At 45.3% G+C, this 26,419-nt stretch overlaps 1 protein-coding gene across 2 annotated transcripts in view; it reads left to right on the forward strand.

Moving 5' to 3' along the window:
- Positions 1 to 26,419, forward strand: part of LOC120998159 (cytochrome b5 reductase 4) — a 352,348-nt gene that overhangs the window by 293,542 nt on the left and 32,387 nt on the right. For both annotated transcript variants that reach the window (XM_040428717.1, XM_040428718.1), the window contains 2 exons: positions 4,803 to 4,953; positions 9,162 to 9,248. In XM_040428717.1, coding sequence (XP_040284651.1) covers positions 4,803 to 4,953; positions 9,162 to 9,248 — 238 coding nt within the window. The remainder of the gene's footprint in view (positions 1 to 4,802; positions 4,954 to 9,161; positions 9,249 to 26,419) is intronic.

The following is a 26,419-nucleotide window of genomic DNA, read 5'->3' on the forward strand; positions in this document are numbered from 1 at the left end:
TCTGACTCCTCTTCAGACTCCTTATGACTTGTCTCAGATGGAGTAGCCCCCCCTGGGAATTCATTCAGCATTGCGACTTCCTTATCTTCCTGCTCCTGCTTCTCTATGGCTTGAACAATGACACGACGCAATGCACGCTCCAGAAAGAAGGCATAAGGTACGATGTCACTGATGGCGCCCTGGCTGCGCTGGACCAGTTTGGTGATCTCATCAAATGGCTGCAGAAGTCTGCATGTGTCGCGCATGAGCAGCCACTGGCACGGTGAAAAAAAATAAAACTCCCCAGAACCTCTCCTGCCGCAGAGTTTGTACAGGTAGTCGTTAACAGCTCATTTCTGCTGGAGCAGCCTATCAAGCATATACAAGGTGGAGTTCCAGCGCGTCGGACAGTCACAAATCAGACGTCTGACGAGCAGGTGGTGTCACCGCTGAACGTTAGCAAGGCGAGCCATGGCCGTGTAAGAGCTTCTAAAATGGCCAGAGATTTTCCTGGCCTCTCGCAAGATGTCCTGGACCCCAGGGTATTTGGCAACGAATCGCTGCACGACTAAGTTCAGGACGTGTGCCATGCACGGCACGTGTGTCATTTTGCCCTGTTTCAGCGCGCTCAGCAGATTGGCACCGTTGTCGCACACCACTTTACCAACTGTCAAATTGAGCGGGGTTAGCCACTTATTGGCTTGTGACCGCAGAGCTGAAAGGAGTGCAGGACCGGTGTGGCTCTTGGCTTCCAGGCACAACAGCCGCAGCACAGCATGGCAACGTCTCACCTGGCACGTCGAATAGGTTCTGGGAAGCTGGGCGGGTGCAGCGGATGAGGCGGTAGCAGTGGAACAGGAGGAGTCAACCGAGAAGGGGACGGAGGATGGAGTAGGAGTAGGAGAAGAGGTAGGCTTGCATGCAATCTGTGGCGGTAACACCAAATCCACACGGGTGCCACGGGTTGCATGCTTGACAGCCATCAGATGGTTCACCCAGTAAAAGTTATGTACCTTCGCTGCCCGTGTTTGCTAGACCACGTGTCTGTGGTCAGATGTATCTTGTCACCGACACTGTGTGCCAGAGATACATTCACTTGCCGCTGAACATGGCCATATAGCTCTGGGATGCCCTTCTGGGAGAAATATTTCCTTCCGGGGATCTTTCATTGCAGTGTGCCAATGGCCACAAATTTTCTAAAGGCCTCCAAGTCCACCAGTTTAAATGGCAGTAGTTGGCGGGCTAGCAGTTCCTACAAGGCAGCGGTTAGCCGTTGGGCAAGAGGGTTATCCGGCGTCATCAACTTTTTCGTTCGAACATTTGGGCCACGGAAGCCTGCCTTTTGCCAGATGAGCGCGACGACGGCACGGTGGAAGGTAGAGTGGAGGACAAATGGGAGGAGAGGGGAGAAGGAGAACAGGCAGGACGTGGAGCGCCAGGAGTGTGGCTTTGTTGGTTCTGACGGTGTTGCTCCCACTGAGCTCGGTGAGGGGAGGCGAGGTGCCTAGGTGAGTGTTGGACTTACCGCGACTTATGCGTTGACAGCACAGGCTGCAGATGGCAACACTATTGTCAGCAGCTGACACGTTAAAAAAAGCCCACACTGCGGAGCCATGTGCTGGCGTCCTTGGAGTGCCAGATATGACCGTGTATGGTGGATGGCTTGCTCCAGATACATTTGCAGTCTGCTTTTTGCCTCCTGTGCACTACGAGTTTTGCCTGCTTCTCCTCCTTCTCATCCCTATCTGCTGCTCCGTCTCTCCCTTTGAACTCCCCTACTCTTCCTCTCTTGTGGGCACAGGCGTGACGTCGATCGACACGTCATCATCGTCAACTTCACCACCACTGACATTAGAGATCTCGGAGTAGGCAGCAACAGTGGGGACCACCCTCCTTGGGCTGCTCTGGGTACAGTCGTCAGACCGCTGGGTGGTGGCCGTTGCTACCTTTTCTTCCTGATCTGATGCCAAGAATGGCTGCGCATCGGTAAGGTCTGTGAATGAATGGTAAAATAATTCCTCTGACTCAAGTGGAGGGGCTAGGGTGGTGGTGCCTTTGGGGGTGCACACCAACTCTGGTGAGTCCTTTGATGTAATCGCACGCACCTTCTCCAACTTCCCACTTAGGTTCCGGCCTGGTGCACCTGCTTGACACATACCACCCCTGCGGAATGGCCTGCCTCTTCCTCTGCCTGTCATTTTCAAAATGACAGTGTGACAAAGTCCCAATAGAAGAGCAGTATTTGTCCCATCATGGACCAAAGTAGTGCATGTCTCTGTGATATTTTTTTTAACTGATCCATGGTCAGTAAAAAATACTGATGTGTGAACAGACACATTTTAAATCAGTGTGCTGTGCGGACAGTACACGTAAGTGAAAAATGGAAGTGTGGACGAGGCATAACACTGCACATCACACTGAACAAACCAGCCCCACAGTGAAACATGGTGGTGGCAGCATCATGCTGGGGGTGCTTTTCTTCAGCAGGGAAAGGGAAGCTGGTCAGAGTTAATGGGAAGATGGATGGAGCTGAATACAGTGTACTCCTGGAGGAAAACCTGGTAGAGGCTGCAAAAGACTTGAGACTGGAGCGGAGGTTCACCTTTTATCAGGACAACCACCCTAAACATACAGCCAGAGCTACAATGGAATGGTTTACATCAAAGCATATTCATGTGTTAGAATGGCCCAGTCAAACTCCAGGGCTAAATCTCATTGAGAATCTGTTGCAAGACTTAAAAATTGCTGTTCACAGACGCTCTCCATCCAATCTGACTGAGCTTGAGCTATTTTGCAAAGAAGAATGGGCAAAAATGTCAACCGCTAGATGTTCAAAGCTGGTAGAGACATACCCCAAAAGACTTGCATCTGTAATTGCAGGAAAGGTGATCCTACAAAGTATTGACTCGGGGGAAGATTAATAGAAATGCATGCCACACTTTCACCATGTATTATTTTCTTTTCACATCATACATACTTGCTAATTTGTGTTCGTCTATCACATAAAATCCCAATAAAATACATTTAAGTTTGTGGGTGTAACATGAACAAATGTGGAAAAGTTCAAGGGGTATGAATACTTTTTCAAGACACTGTAGATATAAAGTAGAAACCTCTAAGTTTTCACAAAGTAGGTCGTTGGAAATGTTTAGTGTAAAGGTATGACCACACAGTGCGGTCTTCATTAGTTAACTAAAAGGCAGCTGTGGCCTAATTGGCCATGCGGTTCTCGACTGCAGCCAGCCGCACACTAACTGATCACGACCACACCCTGTGGTCATACACAGTACCAAATCCTCAGGAGGAATTGGGCTACTCATTAAATCAATCTGCAACCTGCAGGCAGCATGTTATAGAGTAGGAAGAACTAAAGAGATGAATATATAGTTTCAGTGGAAAATATAAAAAAAAAAAATACATAAATTTATTCATTTAAAGGGAATCTGTCGCCATTAATTTGCAACGTATCTGCAGTAATGCATGAGTAAGGCTACTTTCACACTCGCGTCACTTTCCGTCATGGATCCGCACAGATGGATCCGTTCAGATAATACAACCGTCTGCATCCGTTCAGAACGGATCTGTTTGTATTATCTTTAACATAGCTAAGACAGATCCGTCTTGAACACCATTTAAAGTCAATGGAAGACGGATCCGTTTTCTGTTGTGCCAGATTGTGTCACGGATCCGTTTGGCTCAGTTTCATCAGACGGACACCAAAATGCTACAAGCAGCGTTTTGGTGTCCGCCTCCAAAGCGGAATGGAGACGGAACGGAGGCAAACTGATGCATTCTGAGCGGATCCTTTTCCATTCAGAATGCATTAGGGCAAAACTGATCCGTTTTGGACCGCTTGTGAGATCCCTGAACGGATCTCACAAACGGAAAGCCAAAACGCCAGTGTGAAAGTAGCCTAAGAAGTATTACAGATAAGTGGTCCAGTTCAGTATTTTTTATTTTCCTACTGCCCCTTCCCTCCTTCCCTCACTATCTGCTTTTAAAGAGGACATTTCATGGGTTCAGACATTATGAAATAAGTAGCAGGATATGTAGGGCATAGAGCGTGGATCTAAGAACGCTTACTATTTTTTCTGGGCTCCGCTCCATTCGCCCGCTGTGCCCCTGTTGAATTCTCCTGCCTGGTATGCTAATGAATAGCATCGGTACAGGGAGGAAGAGACTGTCCTGTTTCTCAATGGGTCTCTCCTTCTCCCTGGCCGTAGCGCGGTCCAATCACAGCGGAGAGCGTTACAGCCAGGGAGAAGGTGAGCTTTTTTTCTCCCTGGCTGTGACGGTCTCCGCTGTGATTGGACCGCGCTACGGCCATGGAGAAGGAGAGACCCATTGAGAAATAGGGCAGTCTCCTCCTCCCTGTACCGATGCTATTCATTAGCGTATCAGACGGGCAAAGTAAACGGAGAGATCTTACATCCATGGACTATGCCCTACATAACCTGCTACTTATTTCATAATGTCTGGACCCATGAAAGGTCCTCTATAAAGCTGCACTGAAATACATTGTCAGGACTTCTGTGCATGTGCACACGTCTTCCCCACGCTGTTAGCACAGCACCGAAGTCCAAACTGTGTGTTTTTGCAAAGCTTTGAGCACTGACAGCAGAAGGATGGGGAGGGGCGAAGGCGGCCAGTAGGAAAAAAAATTGTGATCTGGGCTCCTTAGATATGCAGCACTCGTCATGTATAATAGTCCAGGGAATTCATGTTATCATAAGGAGACAGAATGTGGAATCTGAAGTGGAGCAGTATGGAGCTGTGTATTTTCTCTATTTTTTTTATAAAGATTTTTCTTTTCATTTGGACAGGTGACCACGTGTCTGTGAGCAGCCCCCAGGGGTGTTTTAGGATGGCCCAGATTGAAGGCATAGAGGATATTTTCCTTGTGGCAGCTGGCACCGGATTTACACCAATGGTTAAATTGTTGAAGAATGTACTGAGCGGTTCACCCAGCCTCAGGTTTGTATTTAACAGGCTGAAATATCTGGATGATATCCTTTCATAATGTAAAGTGAATGCCTTAGTTCCACTAAATAAAGTTTTATTGCCAAAGTTCAATGAACTGTGCCCATATAATGCGGATAAAAGACTTCACTTCTAATCTTTTTTTACACCCTCCATTTACTTACATTGTTAACCTCACCACTCTCTGGCACGCAAGGTCATTATAATGAATAGCAAGTGATATTTTTTTACATGTTTCTCAGTTGAGAGAATGCATCAATTGCTGTTCTTCATTCTATTCATTCTATCAAGAAATATGCTATTGTGGTGACCTGCATGTCTTCATACATTCCATATCCAGTTTCTTGCTACCAGGTAGTAGAAGATCACATTTTTATTACTGTTGTATCAGTGGAGGGCTGGTAGGAAGTTGTTCGCCTGCAGGATTGTAATCATAGATATCACCTCTATAGATAACACAGGATCCAATATTCACAATAGGTGATACCACAGCTTATCTACTCCCGCCTGACCTCTGCACAGGTCACAGAGCATGCCTAGAAAACTCCCCCATAGAAGTCAGTGATGTCCCCTCCAGACCATTGTGTCTATTGCCCATGTGACTGTACTCAAAGAACAGGAAGTCTCTAAATAGTTTAGACCTAGTGGCCAGTGTGTGAACTACATGATTTTAGTATGTTTTTATTTTAAATATAGATAGGGACATGGAGAATTTAAAAAAATCACTTTCCCACAGGGCTCTGATCAGTTGCTATGAGAGCATGGAGTCTTGTAAAGGCTCCCAGGCCTGTTATATGAAACTGCCCATTAACCCCTTAAGGACTTAGGACGTACCGGTACGCCATGTTTGCCGAGTCCTTAAGGACTCAGGACGTATCGGTACGTCCTAAGTTTAAAAATACATTGCGGCGCGGCGGGGGTTAATAGGAACAGGATGCCCGCTGAAATCATTCAGCGGGCATCCTGTCACAACGCCGGGGGGGGGGTCATGTGACCCCCCCCCCCCCCCGTATCGGCGATCGCCGCAAACCGCAGGTCAATTCAGACCTGCGGTTTGCGGCTTTTACCTGCGGTTGCGGCGGACGGTGCCATCGGGTCCCCATGCGGCCGTGGGGGGGACCCGATGGCATGGAAGGCAGCGCGATGTCTAAGGAAGGCATCGCGCTGCCTTCCGGTGAAGAGCCTGTGAGATCCCCCTGAAAAAAGCACCCCAAACCGCAAGCAGTACCTTGAAGTAGCCAGTAGTGTGTTTATAATGATGATTTTCTTCCTGCAGTAAGATGCTGTAAAAGCATGAAAAAACGTTCTTGATCCCCTGCCCGCGTTGTTTTCTAGTCATGTTTGAAGTCAAGGGGGCAGCGGCCTCCTTGCTTCAAGTCAAGGTAACCATGCCCCCTTCCCTGCCCCTTCGCCTTATCACTTTCTATGATGACGACAGGAGCTTCTACAGGATCTTGTATTGTACACAGTGTAATATAAAAATAAAATGGAGTCACTATCATCTGTTGTCCAATGAAGGAGCTCAATCTGGCACAGAGGAGAGTACAGAAAGAGGAGCTATGATACTCGAGCAGCATACATCTATTTGAACAGAAAACTAAAAAATAATATGGCTCTTGGAAGGCATGGAGGAGAAAAAGGAACAAATAAAAATAGGCCGTGTCCTCAAAGGGTTTAAAAAAAAAAAAGTAAACCACAGGGCCCACATGGTGACAATAATTTAAAACAATATATCAGTGTTGGAATGATATTTATACTCTATTGCAGTGTTTCCCAACCAGTGTGCCTCCAGCTGTTGCAAAACTACAACTCCCAGCATGCCCGTATTGTATTACCAACCGTAGTAGTAGTCCTGGGACACAAGCTAATTGGTTCTATCACTTTATCTAATAATTCAATCACGGACAAATATAAATATCCTAAATATAATATTTATAAAATACTTATACTCCTCAGGAGGAAAATTTTCTCAATATATATGTTTGTCCTGCTCTCTCCAGCCCATATCAAATGCTGTCAGCAGTTTACATTGGTCAAAATTGACATGAGGGGAGGGGCTGCCGTTTCAATTTTTGCCTCAGACAGCACAAAGACTTTGTGTTTCCCTGCCCCGGCCACAAAGCACTGAGGGAAGGGGGGCCCAAGCTGAACTCTTATACCAGGGCCCATGAGCCTTTAGCTATGCCCCTGAAAGTGCTGAAAAACTCACTTTAGTACAGTTTTTTTTTGCTATTAAAGGGCCTGTCCAGAAATTTACTAGTGAGTCCTATACAGCGATGTGAACCAAATATGGTCATCATAAACTAAAAAAAATATTAACGTCACTTTCTGAACCGCGGGGGTCCAACAGCTCACACCCCCACAATCAGCTTTTCTGCACTAGCTCTGCATGGTGGATGGAGCGGTGTAGCTCCAGCACAGACATCTGGAGCCAAAGCTACTTCAGAACAGCTGATCGGCGGAGGTGCGGTGAAGGATGTTAGATCCAAATCGGTCAGACAGTGATGACCCATCATGAGCATAGGCCATCACTTATAATATCCTTGACAACGCCATTGAGTATTTCAAGTCTAAGATAAGTCTTTTTTTATGTCATGTAACACAGGGATCCTTAAGTGCCTGTTAATGAACCTTACATAATTACACACTAAGTGTTTTTGGGTCCAAACAGCGCAGCTGGCTCCCTGCATTGTGGTGTGACACAAGTGAGCCAACCAATTGTATTGTATATCACAAATAAATTCATGACACATTTTATCTTCAGGATAGATTCACATTTACTGAATAAGCAGTTTATAATGGGACATGTATTAGGAAACTGTATATGAAGAGCTGTAAGGCAGGGACAGGACAACTCCCCGTTATTATTCCATCAGCAGAATACAATTGCTGTTTGTGGCAGCCTGTACACTGCGTATGGTAACAGAAATAACAGAAATGTTTTATGAAATTTACCTTCTCCTTTGTGATCATTTTAAGAGCTCAAGGATCCACAAAATGGAGTTTACCGCAGTTCTCACTTTATATTTCTCTGGACAAAAAAGGCATTATTACCACTGAATTATGATTATTATTTTAAGGACCCAATGTGTTCCAATATCAGATAAAGATACTTTGTTCAGTATATATTTTAGTATGTTTTGTAATGGCTTAGTTCCAAAATGTAAGACTTATCACAGATGAAAAGAATCCTATCTTGACCAGCGTTGCACATATTAGCATGTCTACAAGGCAGTTGTTTAGTCAGTGTAAGCCAAAAACATGGAAGACGTGTAACTGTTTCTATAGTAGTTTTTCTCAGTTTATGTTCCACTTGTGGTTTTGGCATAAAAATACTGATGAAAAATCCTGACCAGAAAAATGCTATGTGTAGACAATGTTCACACTATCAGGTTACAATTACAGGCAGAATAGTACAATGTACTGCGCTATTCTGCTAATAAATTAAAAAAAAACGCAGAATAAGTCATTATCATTCACCCTGGATTCTGTAAGAATGGAAACTTAAAGGGTTTCTCCGGGCTATTTGTAAAAACAGTCCTAATTCCCTGTGTAGGGAAGATCATTGGGTTCATACCGATGCTACCGTCGCCACTGCACTCACAAAGGCTGCGGGCTCTTCTGCCAGGCTCCCAACCAGATGTGTTCTTTGGTCATCCAGTTCAGCTGGATTTAGAGTGGTCCCTCAAGTTACAATATTAGTTGGTTCCAGGACGACCATTGTATGTTGAAACCATTGTAAGTTGAGTAATCGGGTCCAAAGCCCCAAAATGTCATCCAAGATAAGAGAAAATGAAGATTGAAGAAAATTAAGCAGATAACTAACCCACGATAAAACAAGTCTTTACATATAACAGTCCGGAATAGCTTCTAACTAGCATCTAATACAGCTATTGTACCAGAGAAGTGACCTTGGTTGGTTGGATCTGAGTCTGAGGCATTGTGTATGTTGAGTCTGGTTTCAACTTACGATGGGTCAGAAAAGACCATTGTATGTGGAAAATATTGTATCCTGAGGCCATTGTATCTTGAGGGATCAGTGTACTACTATGCAGCTGAAAAGGAAAAGAAGTGCACTCATCCGGCCAAGACCCAGGGTGGAAAATGTAGAAGGGACGGCGACATCGGTGGAGAACCCCATTAACAGCTCCAATTACTTCTAATGTCGATAATAAACCAAAAATCTTATTTAATGTTTTTAGAAAAGTGAAGCTGATTTTTTTCAACAAAACTGAAGCTGATATCTTATGGAGAGAACAACTGGAAACATTGTGTTTATCTGACGGGAGGTAAATAATCATTTTTTTGTTATTTCTGTTTTATAGTTTTGTGAGAAACCTTGTAACTGACAAAACAATACATCTCTACAAAGTACTCTGTGACAATTGAAATGTATGCACATCTCGTGCTTTGTGTATCGGCTTTCCTTCCTGATGCCATGCATGTTGTGAACACATAGCATCCGGACTGAATCCTGACCTATTCATTTCAGTGGGTCTGTGCACATGAGCGTCGTTTATCACTAACCATCTCTGCATTCAGGAAAAATCACAGCATGTTCTATATTGTGCGTTTTTCATGCAGCTCTGGTTCCATAGAAGTGAATGGGGCTTGTGTGAAAAACAGAAGGCAACTAGATGCTAAGTGTTAGGCCTCATGCACACGGCCGTTGTTTGGGTCCGCATCCGAGCCGCCGTTTTGGCGGCTCGGATGCGGACCCATTCACTTCAATAGGGCCGCAAAAGATGCGGACAGCACTCTGTGTGCTGTCCGCATCCGTTGCTCCGTTCCGCGGCCTGCAAAAAAAATAGAACATGTCCTATTCTTGTCCGTTTTGCGGACAAGAATAGGCATTTCTACAATGGGCCCCCCGTTCTGTTCCACAAATTGCGGAAGGCACACGGGCGGCTTCCGTTTTTTGCGGACCGCAAAAAAACGGAATGGTCGTGCGCATAAGGCCTTATTCTTCTGTTTTTTTTTTCAGGTGTGTGAAAAATGCATTAAAAACTAATTTCATCGGAGTGGAAAAAAACTGAAACACTGAATGCAGTCACAGACAAAACTGGTTAAAATGATGTAAAAACCAACAGTTTGCCCTTACACAGATCCTGACTCATTCTGTATCGCTCATGTGAAATACACGTAACTGGTGACAATGGGAAAGTTAGAAATGGTATTGTAGGAGACATGAATGCGTCAGCAAAAATGTAGACAGTTGCAACTAATTTATGTGGATGCTTCAACAACTCAGCAGGTTACACACTAAAATGATGCACACCTTTTATTCTGGAAATCCATAATAGCTTGAGATCACATACTTCACAAATACAATTATGTCACATGTATTTATGACACATCAGATGTTCATTTTGTCCGAATATATAAAATACCCCAATAGGATAACTCTTTCTGGACATCCTGCAGGTACCTACAGTATTTTTTCCTACAGAGAGCTACATTAGCCTGTTTAGGAATAGGCAAAATCTGCTAAAGAAATCGAAGACTGACCCACAGATTCCTGCCACAGTTTTGCAGTTTGACATGCCACAGATTTCTACACAGATTTAGCCCTAATTCACACGTGGTCATGCAGTGCTGTTTCCACATGGAAACTGCAACAATAATTGCCATGCTAGCTCTATTTGTTTCCATTGTGGATTTTAGATCCAATGGAGAACTCTGTCATCATGTGAATTACCACACAAATCTTCCACTGAAATCTGTGGAGTGTGGCTTATACCCAGATTTCCGCATTGAATACATGGAAAAATAACCTAATCTGCTTGAAAATTCCACCGTACCGTAAGAGAAATTAAGGGGAAATTCATACGGCTGTTTTATTTATTTTTTTAAAGAATTTTGTCACTCTGGATAGGTCATCGGTATCTGATCGGTGGATGTCCGACACCCAGGAACACCGCCGATCAACTGTTTGACACAGCCTTCTCTCTGGCTTTCCTAGGCCAAGTGACGACATGTTCATGAGCGGCTCAGTCCCATTCACTTGAAGCATATACCAAGCACAGCGATTATTCAATGTACAGCCCTGTATTTGGTAAGCAGCGAGAAGGCTGCGGCCCTCACAGGAGCACTGGTGCTTTCTCAGATAGCTGATTGTCGGGGGGCACGGGTGTCAGTCCCCCACCGATCAGATACTGATGACCTATCCTGAGGATAGATCATCAGTACAAAAACCCTTTTAAACTTCAATGCAGTGCAAGCAGTGATGTGTCCCCAAGTGGCATGTCAATAGAGGGTCACGTACCAGTTGGCTGCAGCGGTGCATGTGACCCTGTCTATCCGGAAGTACACAGACGGGGACCAGTAAAACAATGAAGGGAGCTGGAACAGTGCAGCAGGGAGAAAGCGAGTAAATTTTTTCCCCACAGATATTCCAGTCTGGAGTTGAAAGTTAACCCCTTAGTTACCACCAATATGTCTTTCTAAAGGGCTTAGGCTAGCCCGATGCCTTTTTTGTGGCGGCCTAGTCTAAGGGCTACACGGGTCTCCTGTACAGCTAAGAGTAGATTCTCAGCTCTCTTACAACAGCTGGCCTCCTGCTCTAACAGACTGAATAGGCAGAAGCACCAATCCTGGCTGGTTAACACCTTAGATGCTGTGGTCAATAACGACCAGGGCATCTCAGTGGTTTTAGAAGGAGGGGACACCTAAACAGTCCCTTTAACCCCTTGAGTCCCAGCACCATATACAGGTCCTTCTCAAAAAATTAGCATATTGTGATAAAGTTCATTATTTTCTGTAATGTACTGATAAACATTAGACTTTCATATATTTTAGATTCATTACACACAACTGAAGTAGTTCAAGCCTTTTCTTGTTTTAATATTGATGATTTCGGCATACAGCTCATGAAAACCCAAAATTCCTATCTCAAAAAATTAGCATATTTCATCCGACCAATAAAAGAAAAGTGTTTTTAATACAAAAAAGTCAACCTTCAAATAATTAAGTTCAGTTATGCACTCAATACTTGGTCGGGAATCCTTTTGCAGAAATGACTGCTTCATTGCGGCGTGGCATGGAGGCAATCAGCCTGTGGCACTGCTGAGGTGTTATGGAGGCCCAGGATGCTTCGATAGCGGCCTTAAACTCATCCAGAGTGTTGGGTCTTGCGTCTCTCAACTTTCTCTTCCCAATATCCCACAGATTCTCTATGGGGTTCAGGTCAGGAGAGTTGGCAGGCCAATTGAGCACAGTAATACCATGGTCAGTAAACCATTTACCAGTAGTTTTGGCACTGTGAGCAGGTGCCAGGTCGTGCTGAAAAATGGGCTACAGGTGCCGCATTCCCCAGGTCAAGCCACTTTTGAACCAGAAACAGCGGCAGAAGCGCCTGACCTGGGCTACAGAGAAGCAGCACTGGACCGTTGCTCAGTGGTCCAAAGTACTTTTTTCGGATGAAAGCAAATTTTGCATGTCATTCGGAAATCAAGGTGCCAGAGTCTGGAGGAAGACTGGGGAGAGGGAAATACCAAAATGCCTGAAGTCCAGTGTCAAGTACCCACAGTCAGTGATGGTCTGGGGTGCCATGTCAGCTGCTGGTGTTGGTCCACTGTGTTTTATCAAGGGCAGGGTCAATGCAGCTAGCTATCAGGAGATTTTGGAGCACTTCATGCTTCCATCTGCTGAAAAGCTTTATGGAGATGAAGATTTCATTTTTCAGCACGACCTGGCACCTGCTGACAGTGCCAAAACCACTGGTAAATGGTTTACTGACCATGGTATTACTGTGCTCAATTGGCCTGCCAACTCTCCTGACCTGAACCCCATAGAGAATCTGTGGGATATTGGGAAGAGAAAGTTGAGAGACGCAAGACCCAACACTCTGGATGAGTTTAAGGCCGCTATCGAAGCATCCTGGGCCTCCATAACACCTCAGCAGTGCCACAGGCTGATTGCCTCCATGCCACGCCGCATTGAAGCAGTCATTTCTGCAAAAGGATTCCCGACCAAGTATTGAGTGCATAACTGAACTTAATTATTTGAAGGTTGACTTTTTTTGTATTAAAAACACTTTTCTTTTATTGGTCGGATGAAATATGCTAATTTTTTGAGATATGAATTTTGGGTTTTCATGAGCTGTATGCCAAAATCATCAATATTAAAACAAGAAAAGGCTTGAACTACTTCAGTTGTGTGTAATGAATCTAAAATATATGAAAGTCTAATGTTTATCAGTACATTACAGAAAATAATGAACTTTATCACAATATGCTAATTTTTTTAGAAGGACCTGTATGTACGGCAGGAGGAGGGGTTTTAAATATGGTGCCCGTTCACAAATGCCATGATTCATAATTTTTTTTCATCGCTTAACTTACACAAACAAATTGAATAAAATGTGATCAAAAAGTCTCACACACTCCAAAATGGTATCAATAAAAACTACAGATTTTCTCTCAAAAAATAAGCACCCTCCGCCACAGCTCCATAAACATAACTATTAAAACATTATGGGGGTCAGAATATGATGATGTAAAGAAAAAACAGTTTTTCCAAAGCTTTAAATTTTTTAAAGTAATAAAACACAAGAAAAACTATATAAATGTGGTATTTTTATAATCGTACTAACCCAAAAAATGAAGGGCACAGGTCAGTTTCACCACATAAGTAATGCTGTAGACAGGGCCGTTTCTAGGACCGGGCGGCCGCCCGGGCCGCTGTCAGAAGGGGGGCGCCCTCTTGTCGTTTCTCTGCCTGTTATTACTCTCGTGCCGTGCGTTCTGGCTCCCTCCCTCTGAGATCTCGCCTGCCCTGCGACCTGCCGCTGCGCCCGAGTGCCGAGTCCTCTCACTCTTATCTACAGACAGTGTCCGTACGTACCGAGTCCAGTCACTCAGCTCCGGTACGTGCGGGTAGCACTTACTGACGTCACGCGCCTGCTCCTCCCACTAGGCGGCGCAGGCGCGTGACGTACAGTGAGTGAGTGAGCGCCGCACTGCCTGCCTGTTACCGCCCGCCCTGAGCCCCTGAGCAGTGCTGATTGCTGAAAAGAAGCCTGCTGTGAGGCGAGCCTGAGTCTATTCTGTGGATCCAGGACAGTGGGTCACTGGGTGGGTGCAATGTGGTTAAATTAAACAAATTTTTTTTTTACAATGGGGACAGTGACTGTGGATGGTCTGTGGGGGGGCATTAATTACAATGGGGGGGGCCACTGTGGGAGACATGAAAATGGGGGCCACTGTCACTGTGGGGGACATTAGGTTTAATAAGGATCACTATGGACATTATTTAGAATGGAGGCTGCTGTGGGTGTCATTATAACTGTATAATGTCTGATAGGCCTAGTCCTGAGTTATATTACCCTGCCCTGTATAATAATGTACCCATCCCTGATACCCCTTAGTTATATTACCCGGCTGGGGTAATATAACTAAGGGGTATCAGGGTACATTATTATACAGGGCAGGGTAATATAACTCAGGACTAGGCCTATCAGACATTATACAGTTATAATGACACCCACAGCAGCCTCCATTCTAAATAATGTCCATAGTGATCCTTATTAAAAATAATGTCCCCCCACAGGCAGGCAGTGCGGGCGGCGGCGCTCACTCACTGTACGTCACGCGCCGCGTGACGTACAGTAAGTGCGGTGAGCACCGCCGCCCGCACTGCCTGCCTGTTACCGCCCGCCCGGAGCAGTGCTGAGAAAGAAGCCTGCTGTGAGTGAGAGCCTGAGTCTGTGGGACAGTGGGTCACTGGGTGAGTCACTGTGACCGTCCGAGCAATGTGGTTACACATTTTTTACAATGGGGAGACACTGTGGGTGGGCATTAATTACAATGGGGTGCGGGGGCTGATGCGGGGGACATGAAAATGGGGGCCACTGTGGGGGACATTATTTTTAATAATGATCACTATGGACATTATTTAGAATGGAGGCTGCTGTGGGTGTCATTTAGGGCTGCAACGATTAATCAACGTTATCGATAATATTCGATAACGGGATTCGTTGTCGAATAATCGGCCGATTTATTGCTATGCGGGCGGGAGCGGGTGGCCAGACGCTATGCCTGCGGGTCCTTGAACTTTAGATCACCGCATCTTTATTACCTTACAATGAAGCTCCAGTAACAGGCAGAGCGGGCGGCGGCGTAACGTCACCGCAGTTTTGATAAGGGGGGGGGAGTTTTTTTGACACTCTCCCTGAGAGAAATTTTACCTAGAAACTGCACTGGCCGTAGAGACAAAACCCGTAAAACTTTGATAGTTGCGTGTTTTTCTTCCAATCTACCCCATTTGAATTTTTTTTCCTGTATCCCACCACTATTAAATGGTGACATTAGTGACAACTTGTCCCGCAAAAAACAAGCCCTCATACGGCTATGTGAAAGGAAAAATGAAAAAGTTATTGCTCCGGGAAGACAGGAAAGAAAAATTACAACGCAAAAACTTCTGGTACTCATGGGGTTAAAGATATTTTCCAGTTTATGTTCAAACAAGTAATGCAGAGACAGATCATTGTAGCTCAGATAACAGCCAGACAGTTAAGAGCCAACATCTGATATTCTCTTCTACTGCAGGATATTTTAATCATTAATTATAGGACACTGTATTTTTCGCTTTATAAGGCTCAGCTGATAAGACGCATCTAGGTTTTAGACGAGGAAAATGAGGAAACAATTTCTTTTCATCAGACCTCAGATCAGACCCCAATCTTCATAAGACCTCAGATTAGACCCCCAGTCATCATCAGATCTTCGATCAGACCCCCAATCTTTTCAGACCTCAGAACAGACCCCCAACTTACTTATCTCTCCTGGTCTAGATGGCACGCTCTTCCTGCACTCACCGCTCCCTGGTCTTGTGCTGGTGCCGCACTGCGACCTTATATCGCACAGCATCAGGTCATAGTGCACGCCCATGTATGTCACGTCCTGATGCTATACGCAGTAAAGCACAGCGAGCGTCTATAAGAACACTAAGGAGCAGTGAGTACAACCACCATTAGCAGTGCTACATTCACAGCTCCCCACGCCTCCTGTATGCCCAGAGCTTTTCCATAATGAAAGCACTCATTTGTATTCGCTTTATATGACACACTGCCATCCCCCCCACACACACACACACACACAATTTTTGGGGGGAAAAGACAATTTTGGTTGTATTCGGCCCCTTTCACACGGGCGTCCTGGATTTGCTCCGGATGCCTCGCGTCTCCATTGTGAGAAACCCGCACGAGTAGGCACGCAATTGCAGTCAGTTTTGACTGCAATTGCGTTTCGATGTTCAGTTTATTCCGCGCGAGTGCAATGCGTTTTACACGCGCATGAGAAAAAACTGAATGTGGTACCCAGACCCGAACCCGGACTTCTTCACTGTCCGGTCGTGGACATTAGTGCCGGGTGTCTAATGTTTAAAGTAGTGTGCACCATTTTTAAATGCCCGGCCGCTGACGTAATTTGCCATCGTTGGTCTGGGAAAGGGTTAAATAAGCAATTTTTTTCACTCATTATTGACTGATTAGGACACTCTATCCATGTATCAAGTGAAGGAGCTGCATCTTTTATCCAGTTATACATAATGCATTTCTGTGCTCTTTTAATGTGAATTTGACAATTATTTCACGGAGTATGCCATAAATGTCTGATACGTGTGGGTGCGTCTGGGGCCTGCTTCTATCTCAAGAACAGGCCCTGTCACTAGCTGCCAGGAATGGATAGGAGGCATGCTTTCTCCATTCACTGCTATAGGACTTCCGAAAGCAGCCGAGCGCAAAGTGAATATGTAGCCACCTTTCCATTCCCAGTTCTTGAGATAGGTGCAGGTCTCAGCTCTGAGACCCGACCCTGTGGAAGTGCCATAAATTTCCAGATGTGAATACCTCTTTAACTGTTTTCACTGTATAGAAATTGCAGGGTCACATAATAAGGGCATGTTCGAGCATATACAATGTGGTGGAGGCTAAAAAAAATGGTATGAGAATTGTCTCATGGTCTTGTGCCTTGTTTTATTTATGTTTAGGCCATAGATTTATGATTTTCGCAGTATACAGGGCAGAGAAGGGGGTTGTACAGCCCATGTAAAATCAGGTTTGTGGACACCATTTTGAGTAACATATTGACTTCTAATGCTATGCTGTTGATATCAATGAAGAGAAGCGCCATCTCTGGTGTTACTTCTAGTCTATGGTTGGTAACTTCAGCTTTCAGATCTTTAGTAGAATTCCACAATGGGAAAATCTTGGGATTTCCTCTCCCCACATCACCTCCAGCAGTCAGGAGGCGAGGTAGGAAACATTATATGGAGTCTGGTGGGTGTGTAGTACCATCTCAGACTAGTTTTGAATATCGCTTCCTGGTGTGCCACACAGCGGAAAGCGGTGGTAATAAGGCGAAAGACAGTATACCATTGGTCAGATGAAAAGGACTTTTGCAAATCGGTTTTCCACTTCACTAAGGGAGACTGTTTGTCCCACCCTTTTCCCTGGAAGAGGAGGTTATAGAAGAGAGAGATACCCCCTTTTCTGGGGAATCCCTCATGGAGGTATCTTAGGGCCACTTTGAGAATGTGTAGTGAGGTTCCCTCGTTTCTCCCCACTAAAGATCTGATCTGCAGGAATTTATAGAATTCCCTATGGGGTATTCGGTAGGTATCATGTATGTAGGAGAAAGACATCAAGTTGTCTGGACCCATCCGATCCTGAGCTGTGCAGATACTGTCTGCCCGATACAAAACCAGTCTGGTCTTTTGAGATCAGTGATGGGATGATTGATAGGAGCTTGTTCGCTAGAATCTTTGCATAGATCTCGACATCACAGTTCAGCAATGAGATTGGTCTGTAGCTAATGGTGGGAAGGAAATTTCTGGTGGGAAGGAGCCTGTTTCCATTGCTGTGGAGTACACAGGAAGAAGATGGTTAATAAGGAGATGACACTAACAAAAATAGGGATTACTAAGGTATACGTCCAATAATCAATATATCAAACAATTAAAGCTGAAGGACGTTAAAAACTACAATACAACAAAGTTTTTTTGGTAATGTATTTAAAATAGTAAAGGGTGTACAGCCCAAAATCTCATGTTCTCTAGGCCCAAGTGGAGGTGTGGATCTGTAATCCACACTTGTTCACATATGACTGCACAGATATAGCGCCATTTTGGTGCTACTCACTGGTTACACTGTATCAGCCAGGTGAACTGAACCTCTAAGTGTCTATTTGCAGGCTAATCAAACCAATAGTGCAAATAGATACATATTGTGTTGCTGGAAATCATGGTTAATGGTGTGTACCAACATTAGACTAATAGATGTTGCATAGATTTTGTACTCTGCATCTAGTAGTAATCAATTAGATCAATATTGCAGCACACACTGGGTCTCCACAAGCAGGCTCAGTCAGAGCAAAGTGTTGCTGATAGACGCAGTGGGAGTCCCTCAACCTATGGCTGAACACATGCCAATAGCCGAGGACCCCTGTTAATAGGTGCTACACTCAAGCCTGTATTATGACATGCTGATATGGCTCATACACAGCCAAACACCAGCGCTAACAGGCTCGAGTGCACAAGTTGAAATGCTCGACGCGTTTCTGTGCGCAATATGTAAGCACTTCCTCAGGAGCACATTAATTTTGCACAAAATAACTATATTGTAGCACCTGCCTAAGCCGAGCTACTCTAGTATGAGAGCCGGTGTACTAACAAATGGCTCTGGTATGAGCCTCGGCACTATGAGGGCCGCAAAGCGGCCGCCAGTGTGCCGAGACTTAAAGAGCCAACACCCCGCCCCAGGGATCTGCCACTGCTCGCACAACCAACCAGGCGGGAGACTGGCTTTGGCGACGCCGGTCATCTGGCGAGTGAGAGAAAAAGTATACTCCCCGGGGAAACGCAGCAGCACTCAAAATACTAAGTGGGATGTATAACGGCAGCTCGACACAGGAAACAAAAAGGTATACAGAGGGTGATCCAAGAACAAGGAATAAATGCGCATTGGACAATAATGGCTATATACGTAATTAATAAAGTAGATGGAAAGAATCAGGGGATCATAGCAGCCCACTGAGGTGAATACACATTAGTTATTACCTATCAGCAAGCATATAACAGATGATAAGATGGGGTTAGATAAAGGGTGTATATGAAATCACATCATTAAGGCCACTGAGTTTCATGGTGTTTAGCCTAAAGATCCACTGGGCCTCTTTCTGCAACAACCACATGACCCCCTCTTAGTGACATCCTAATCTGCTCGATGCCCTGAAATTTTGACAGATTCCACCCTACCCTCATGTAGATCCACCACATGACGCACTATGGGTGTGTCATTTGACTTTCTGATTTCCGAGACGTGTTCGCCAATACGTCATCTAAGTTCGCGTTTCGTCTTTCCGATGTATTTGATGCCACAGATACATGATGTCAGAAGGTATATCACCCCTACTGATTTGCAGTTAATAAAAGATCTGATGTAATAGGTCTTGTTCTGCGTACTTCCAGTGAAGGATTTACCTTTGCTAATGTATTGGCGAAATTGACATGACCCACAGGGAAAGGTACAAGTCAGGGTATTACGTAACCATGATTGAAGCATGGGACTTTGGTAAAAACCTATGAACAAGGTAATCCTGTAGATTTTGGTTACGGCGGTAAGTAATTGCCGGCTTTAGAGAAATGAGACTTCCAATGTCCGGATCGTAAAATGTCCCAGTTATGCGTCAGAACCTGACGTACTTCCTCATGCGCCCTGTCATATGTCCCAATGATACGTAAAACCTCATCCTTACTTGTTCTGTCTTTCGGAGAAAGTAACTGATCCCTATTGGTACTCAGGGAGTGTTGATATGCCTGCCATAGTACCATATGTGGATAACCCCGATGGACAAATCTTAGCTGTAATTCCTTTGCAGCAGATCTAAAATCTGATAGTTGGGAGCAGTTTCTCCTAACCTATAAATACTGCCCTTTTGAAATCCCCTTTTTAAGGGCCACAGGGTGTCCACTCTCCCATATCAGGAGATTATTAGTAGCGGTGGGGTTTCTGAAATTCCTGGTGATAAGCTGGCCGGAGGTGCTCGTGTTAATTGACAGATCCAAAAAAGAGATTTGATTCTCAGTAATCTCTGACATAAAAAATAGCCCCAAAGATTTCTTATTAAGGGTCGTAACAAATTCCTGAAACCGCGTACTGCTGTCCATCCATACGACCAACACATCGTCGATGTATCTAATCCAAAATGGGATTGACGATGTGAAATGTTCCAGGTCCTCGCTGAATACGGTTTCTCTCTCCCACCAGCCCAGGTAGAGGTTAGCAAAACTTGGGGTGCAGGGACTCCCCATTGCAACTCCCCTGAGCTGTTGGTAGATCTGACCATTAAAAAGAAACACATTTTGCGTCAAGATAAAGTCCAAAAGTCCCATTAGAAACGCATTGTGTTGTCTTAAATGTTCTCCCCTCTGTTGTAAAAAAGAGAGCACCGTTCTACAGCCCAAATCATGGGTGAATGTCACGGATGGTGTACAGGAAACAAGATGATACAAATAACATACGATGACTCACTGGATCCACAACTAAGGAACAAAAAGGGAGACCCCTGCAATCGACCTGCCGCTCTCCCTTATTGCTCAGCCTATGCGACCACTCTAAAGGTGAATGGGCGCATATCCACGTACCTCGGCTATCTGAACCTGAAGGCCCTACAATAGTGAGGGGACACGACCACCGGCTCCCTACACAGACACGGAGGAAGTCAGGGTCACCTGGATCCAGACAACAGAAAATCATAAATACTAAAACAACACTTATCTGCAGACGAACTGAGAACTGGTAGTTGGGAGCTGAAGACAGCATGCACACTCATTCCAGGAAGTTGTATCAGCCACACCCAACTACCTTATGGGGGAGAATATAAAGGGAGGTAATGAGTCTGACTGCATGACAGCTGAGATAGCCTAACGAGGTGAGGAACAGAAACCAAAACAAAGAAACTCAAGGGGGAGGATCTGAACGGCTCCTGTCAGAACTTCTCAGCTGTCTGCTTGTGACAGTACCCCTCCCTCTAGGAGTGGACTCCGGACACTCAGGGCCCACCTTCTCAGGATGGGACCTATGGAAAGCCCTGATGAGGCGAGAGGCCTTAATGTCCGTCACTGGGAGCCACATCCTCTCCTCAGGACCATAACCCTCCCAATGAACGAGGTACTGGAGGGAACCGCGGACAAGACGAGAATCCACAATCCTAGAAACCTGAAATTCAAGATTCCCATCAACCATAATCGGAGGAGGAGGCAAAGGTGAGGGTACAATAGGTTGAACATAAGGTTTCAATAAGGACTTATGGAAAACATTATGGATCTTCCAAGTCTGAGGAAGATCAAGACGGTAGGCAACAGGATTGATGACAGACAGGATCTTGTAAGGCCCAATAAACCTAGGACCCAACTTCCAGGAGGGAACCTTCAATTTGATATTCTTGGTAGACAGCCACACCAAATCACCAACATTCAGGTCCGGACCAGGCATACGTCTCTTATCCGCCACACGCTTATATCTCTCACTCATATTCTTTAGATTATCCTGAATATTTTGCCAAATAGATGACAAAGACGAGGAGAATCTGTCCTCATCAGGCAAACCAGAAGAGCCCTCTCCAGAGAAAGTCCCAAACTGCGGATGAAACCCATATGCACCAAAAAATGGTGACTTATCAGAGGACTCCTGACGACGGTTATTTAAAGCAAACTCAGCAAGGGACAAAAACGAACACCAATCCTCCTGATTCTCCGCCACAAAACAGCGCAGATATGTCTCCAGATTCTGATTGACACGCTCTGTCTGGCCATTCGACTGCGGATGGAAAGCAGAAGAGAATGACAAGCGAACCCCCAAGCGAGAACAGAAAGCCTTCCAGAATCTGGAAACAAACTGCGTGCCCCTATCAGAGACTATGTCAGAAGGAATCCCATGCAATTTGACAATGTGGTCAACCGGGAAAAGGGATAAAGTGCACCATTTTGCTAAAACGGTCCACCACCACCAGAATCAGACTTCCCCGAGGAACGAGGCAAGTCCGTTATGAAGTCCATGGACAGATGTGTCCAAGGACGGGAAGGAATGGGCAAAGGAAGGAGAGGACCTGATGGCCGTGAGTGAGGGACCTTGGCACGAGCGCAAGTCTCGCAAGCTGCCACAAAACCCTCAACCGACTTACGAAGCGCAGGCCACCAGAATCTCCGAGCAATGAGATCCAGTGTGGCTCTTGTCCCCGGGTGCCCAGCAAGGACCGTATCATGGTGTTCTTTAAAAATCTTGTGTCTCAAAGCGAGAGGCACAAACAACCTCCCAGGAGGACAAAGATCAGGAGCTTCTGACTGGGCTGCCTGCACCTCTGCCTCCAATTCAGGAAAAAGAGCAGAGACCACCACACCTTCAGCTAAAATGGGACCCGGGTCTTCAAAATTCCCACCTCCCGGGAAACAACGTGACAGGGCATCTGCCTTCACATTCTTAACCCCAGGGCGGAACGTAACAACAAAATTAAACCTTGAAAAGAACAAAGACCATCTGGCCTGTCTCGGGTTCAGACGCTTGGCTGACTCCAAGTAGGCCAGATTTTTATGGTCAGTAAACACGGTAATAGGGTGTCTGGCTCCCTCTAGCCAATGGCGCCATTCTTCAAAAGCCAACTTGATGGCCAACAATTCCCTATCTCCCACATCATAATTTCTCTCTGCGGAGGAGAGCTTCTTTGAGAAAAAGGCACACGGTTGCCATTTGGCAGGAGAGGAACCCTGAGACAAGACCGCCCCCACCCCTACCTCAGAAGCATCAACCTCAACTATGAAGGGTAAGGAAACATCAGGTTGTACTAGGATGGGAGCGGAAGCAAAACTCTCCTTGATATCAGAAAAGGCCTTACGCGCCTCTACCGACCAGGAAGAAAAATCTACCCCCTTTCTGGTCATATCCGTGAGTGGTTTAACAACAGAGGAATAATTCAAAATAAATTTCCTGTAATAATTAGCAAAGCCCAAAAAACGCATCAGCGCCTTCTGATTCTCAGGAAGCTCCCACTCAAGCACAGCGCGGACCTTCTCGGGGTCCATGCGAAAACCAGAAGCGGAGACAAGAAACCCCAGAAATTGGATCTCTGGAACCGCAAACACACATTTTTCCAGTTTCGCGTATAATTTATTCTCCCGCAGGATGAGTAAGACCTGACATAAGTGTTCCTTATGAGATTTAAAATCAGGAGAAAAAATCAAAATGTCATCCAAATACACTAATACAAATTTTCCCATTAAATGATAAAAAATGTTGTTGACGAAATGCTGAAAAACGGCTGGGGCATTCATCAAACCAAAAGGCATAACTAAATTCTCAAAATGGCCCTCAGGGGTATTGAAAGCCGTCTTCCATTCGTCTCCTTCTCTGACCCTAACCAGGTTGTATGCCCCTCTTAGGTCTAATTTGGAAAAGACTTTCGCCCCAACAACCTGGTTAAACAAATCTGGGATTAAAGGAAGCGGATACGGATCACGAATAGTGATACTGTTCAGCTCCCTGAAATCCAGACAAGGTCTTAAAGAACCATCTTTTTTCTTAACAAAGAAAAAACCAGCGGCAACAGGTGACTTTGAGGGTCGTATGTGTCCTTTTCTCAGACTCTCAGAGATATAAGCACGCATCGCGACCCTCTCAGGTTGGGAAAGATTGTATAAACGAGATTTAGGCAGCTTGGCACCTGGGATGAGATCAATAGGGCAATCATACTCCCTGTGCGGAGGCAAATCCTGAACTCCACTCTCAGAGAAAACATCCAAAAATTCAGAGAGGAAAGGTGGTACAGTTTTAGTAGAAACCTCAGAAATAGATGTTATGAGGCAATTCTCTCTGCAAAAGTCACTCCAACCATTTATTTGCCTCGCTGGCCAATCAATGGTGGGGTTATGTTTAGAGAGCCAGGGTAGCCCCAACACTAGAGGAGTAGGCAAACCGCTAAGGACGAAACATGACACATCCTCAACATGAGTATCATTCACAATTAAACGGATATTGTGAACTATGCCCTTTAATGATTTCTGAGAAAGTGGAGCTGAATCAATAGAAAAAACAGGAATATTTTTTCGCAAAGTGCAAACCTGGAAACCATGAGTTATTGCAAATTGGTTATCAATGAGGTTGACAGCTGCTCCACTATCCACAAAAATCTCACAAAAAATGCTCTTGCTCTCTAGCGCCACCCTAGCGGGCAGGACAAAACGGGAACTACAAGCAAAAGACAATTCTTCAATTTCCGCCTCAACCCTGCCAATAGTAACAGACGGAATATTCTTAAAAGATTTCTTCCTTTTTGTCTCTTTATTACTCCCAGAAAACTGCCTGAATCTCCTAGAGGGACAAACATTTGCCAGATGATTTATACCTCCACAACAAAAGCAAACCCTCCCCTGCGGGCTGAATCCTCTATTGTCAGAGGCAATCAACCCCAGCTGCATGGGCTCCTGCTCAGAAGGGGCTGACAGCGACTGAGACCCCTGTGCACAGAATGACACCGCTGCACTGTCCCGGGACTGAGCATGATAAGAAGGAGAAATCTCTCCTCTTTCTCTAAGACGCCTGTCAATATGAACAGCCTGAGACATAGCAGAATTCAAGGAGGTAGGTCTTTCATGAAAGGCAAATGCATCTTTCAATCCCTCAGAAAGACCATAACAAAATTGACTTCGGAGTGCAGCATCATTCCAACCCGTATCTGCTGCCCATCTCCGAAATTCTGAGCAGTATATCTCTGCGGATTGTTTACCCTGGCATAACAGACGTAGTCTAGACTCAGCCAGAGCAATACGATCTGGATCATCATATATCTGACCCAGGGCTAAAAAGAATTCATCCACTGAACGGAGGGGTTGTGCCCTCTCCGGCAGCGAAAAGGCCCAGGACTAAGCATTACCCCTGAGCAGCGATATAATGATGCCCACCCTTCGTTCTTCATCACCGGAAGAATGGGGAAGAAGGCGAAAATGGAGTTTGCAGGCCTCTCTAAAACGTACAAAATTCTCACTACCCCCGGAAAACGTATCCGGGAGCGAAATCTTAGGCTCAGCACAAACTCCATGAACGCAAGCTGAACCGGTCACTTGAAACTGAGAAAAAGTCTTACGGAGATCAGCTACCTCCAAAGCAAGACCCTGAAAGCGTTCAGCCAAAAGTGAAACCGGATCCATGCTAGACGGTTTTGGTGGCTGATAATGTCACGGATGGTGTACAGGAAACAAGATGATACAAATAACATACGATGACTCACTGGATCCACAACTAAGGAACAAAAAGGGAGACCCCTGCAATCGACCTGCCGCTCTCCCTTATTGCTCAGCCTATGCGACCACTCTAAAGGTGAATGGGCGCATATCCACGTACCTCGGCTATCTGAACCTGAAGGCCCTACAATAGTGAGGGGACACGACCACCGGCTCCCTACACAGACACGGAGGAAGTCAGGGTCACCTGGATCCAGACAACAGAAAATCATAAATACTAAAACAACACTTATCTGCAGACGAACTGAGAACTGGTAGTTGGGAGCTGAAGACAGCATGCACACTCATTCCAGGAAGTTGTATCAGCCACACCCAACTACCTTATGGGGGAGAATATAAAGGGAGGTAATGAGTCTGACTGCATGACAGCTGAGATAGCCTAACGAGGTGAGGAACAGAAACCAAAACAAAGAAACTCAAGGGGGAGGATCTGAACGGCTCCTGTCAGAACTTCTCAGCTGTCTGCTTGTGACAGTGAACGAGCTGTAGAGGGCCTCAACATCTAGACTTGCCAAATGTGTACCTGTGTCACAATGGATGCCATTCAGACGGCTCAACACATCCATAGTATCCCTGACGTATGAGGGTAAACTGATGACAAAGGGCCTTAGGATAGTATCGACATAGGTGCTGACATTGGCAGTCAGACTGCCCATGCCCGACACAATCGGTCTACACTTTAAAGGATCACACCCTTTGTGTAATTTGGGTAGGGCATAAAAGGCAGCCTAATGGGATGTTAAGGAAGGAGGTATGCAAACTCAGTTTTATTTATAATAATAAAAATAATATAAATAATAATAAAATGTATTTATATAGCACCACCATATTCCGCAGTGCTTTACAAGTTCATAGGGTTCATATACAAAACAAAAATAACTGGATAATATTCAACTGAAACACTAGGAGTCAGGGCCCTGCTCGCAAGAGCTTACAATCTATTTATGAGTTTCGTCTCCAAGACTCTTGATAGGATAGCTGCCAAGTCTCTCTTAAAGACAGGTGTGGGATCAGACATTAGTTGTCTGTACGTCTGCTTGTCACTTAGAATTTTGTGGCACATACTCTGATATTGATCGTGCCCTAGAATGACAATATTCCCACTATTGTCCGATGGTTTGATGACGATATCTTTATCCTGCTGTAGCCCCCTGAGAGCTTCCCTTTTTGC

This window comes from Bufo bufo, chromosome 4, assembly GCF_905171765.1.
Source record: "Bufo bufo chromosome 4, aBufBuf1.1, whole genome shotgun sequence".
NCBI classification, from domain to species: domain Eukaryota; kingdom Metazoa; phylum Chordata; class Amphibia; order Anura; family Bufonidae; genus Bufo; species Bufo bufo.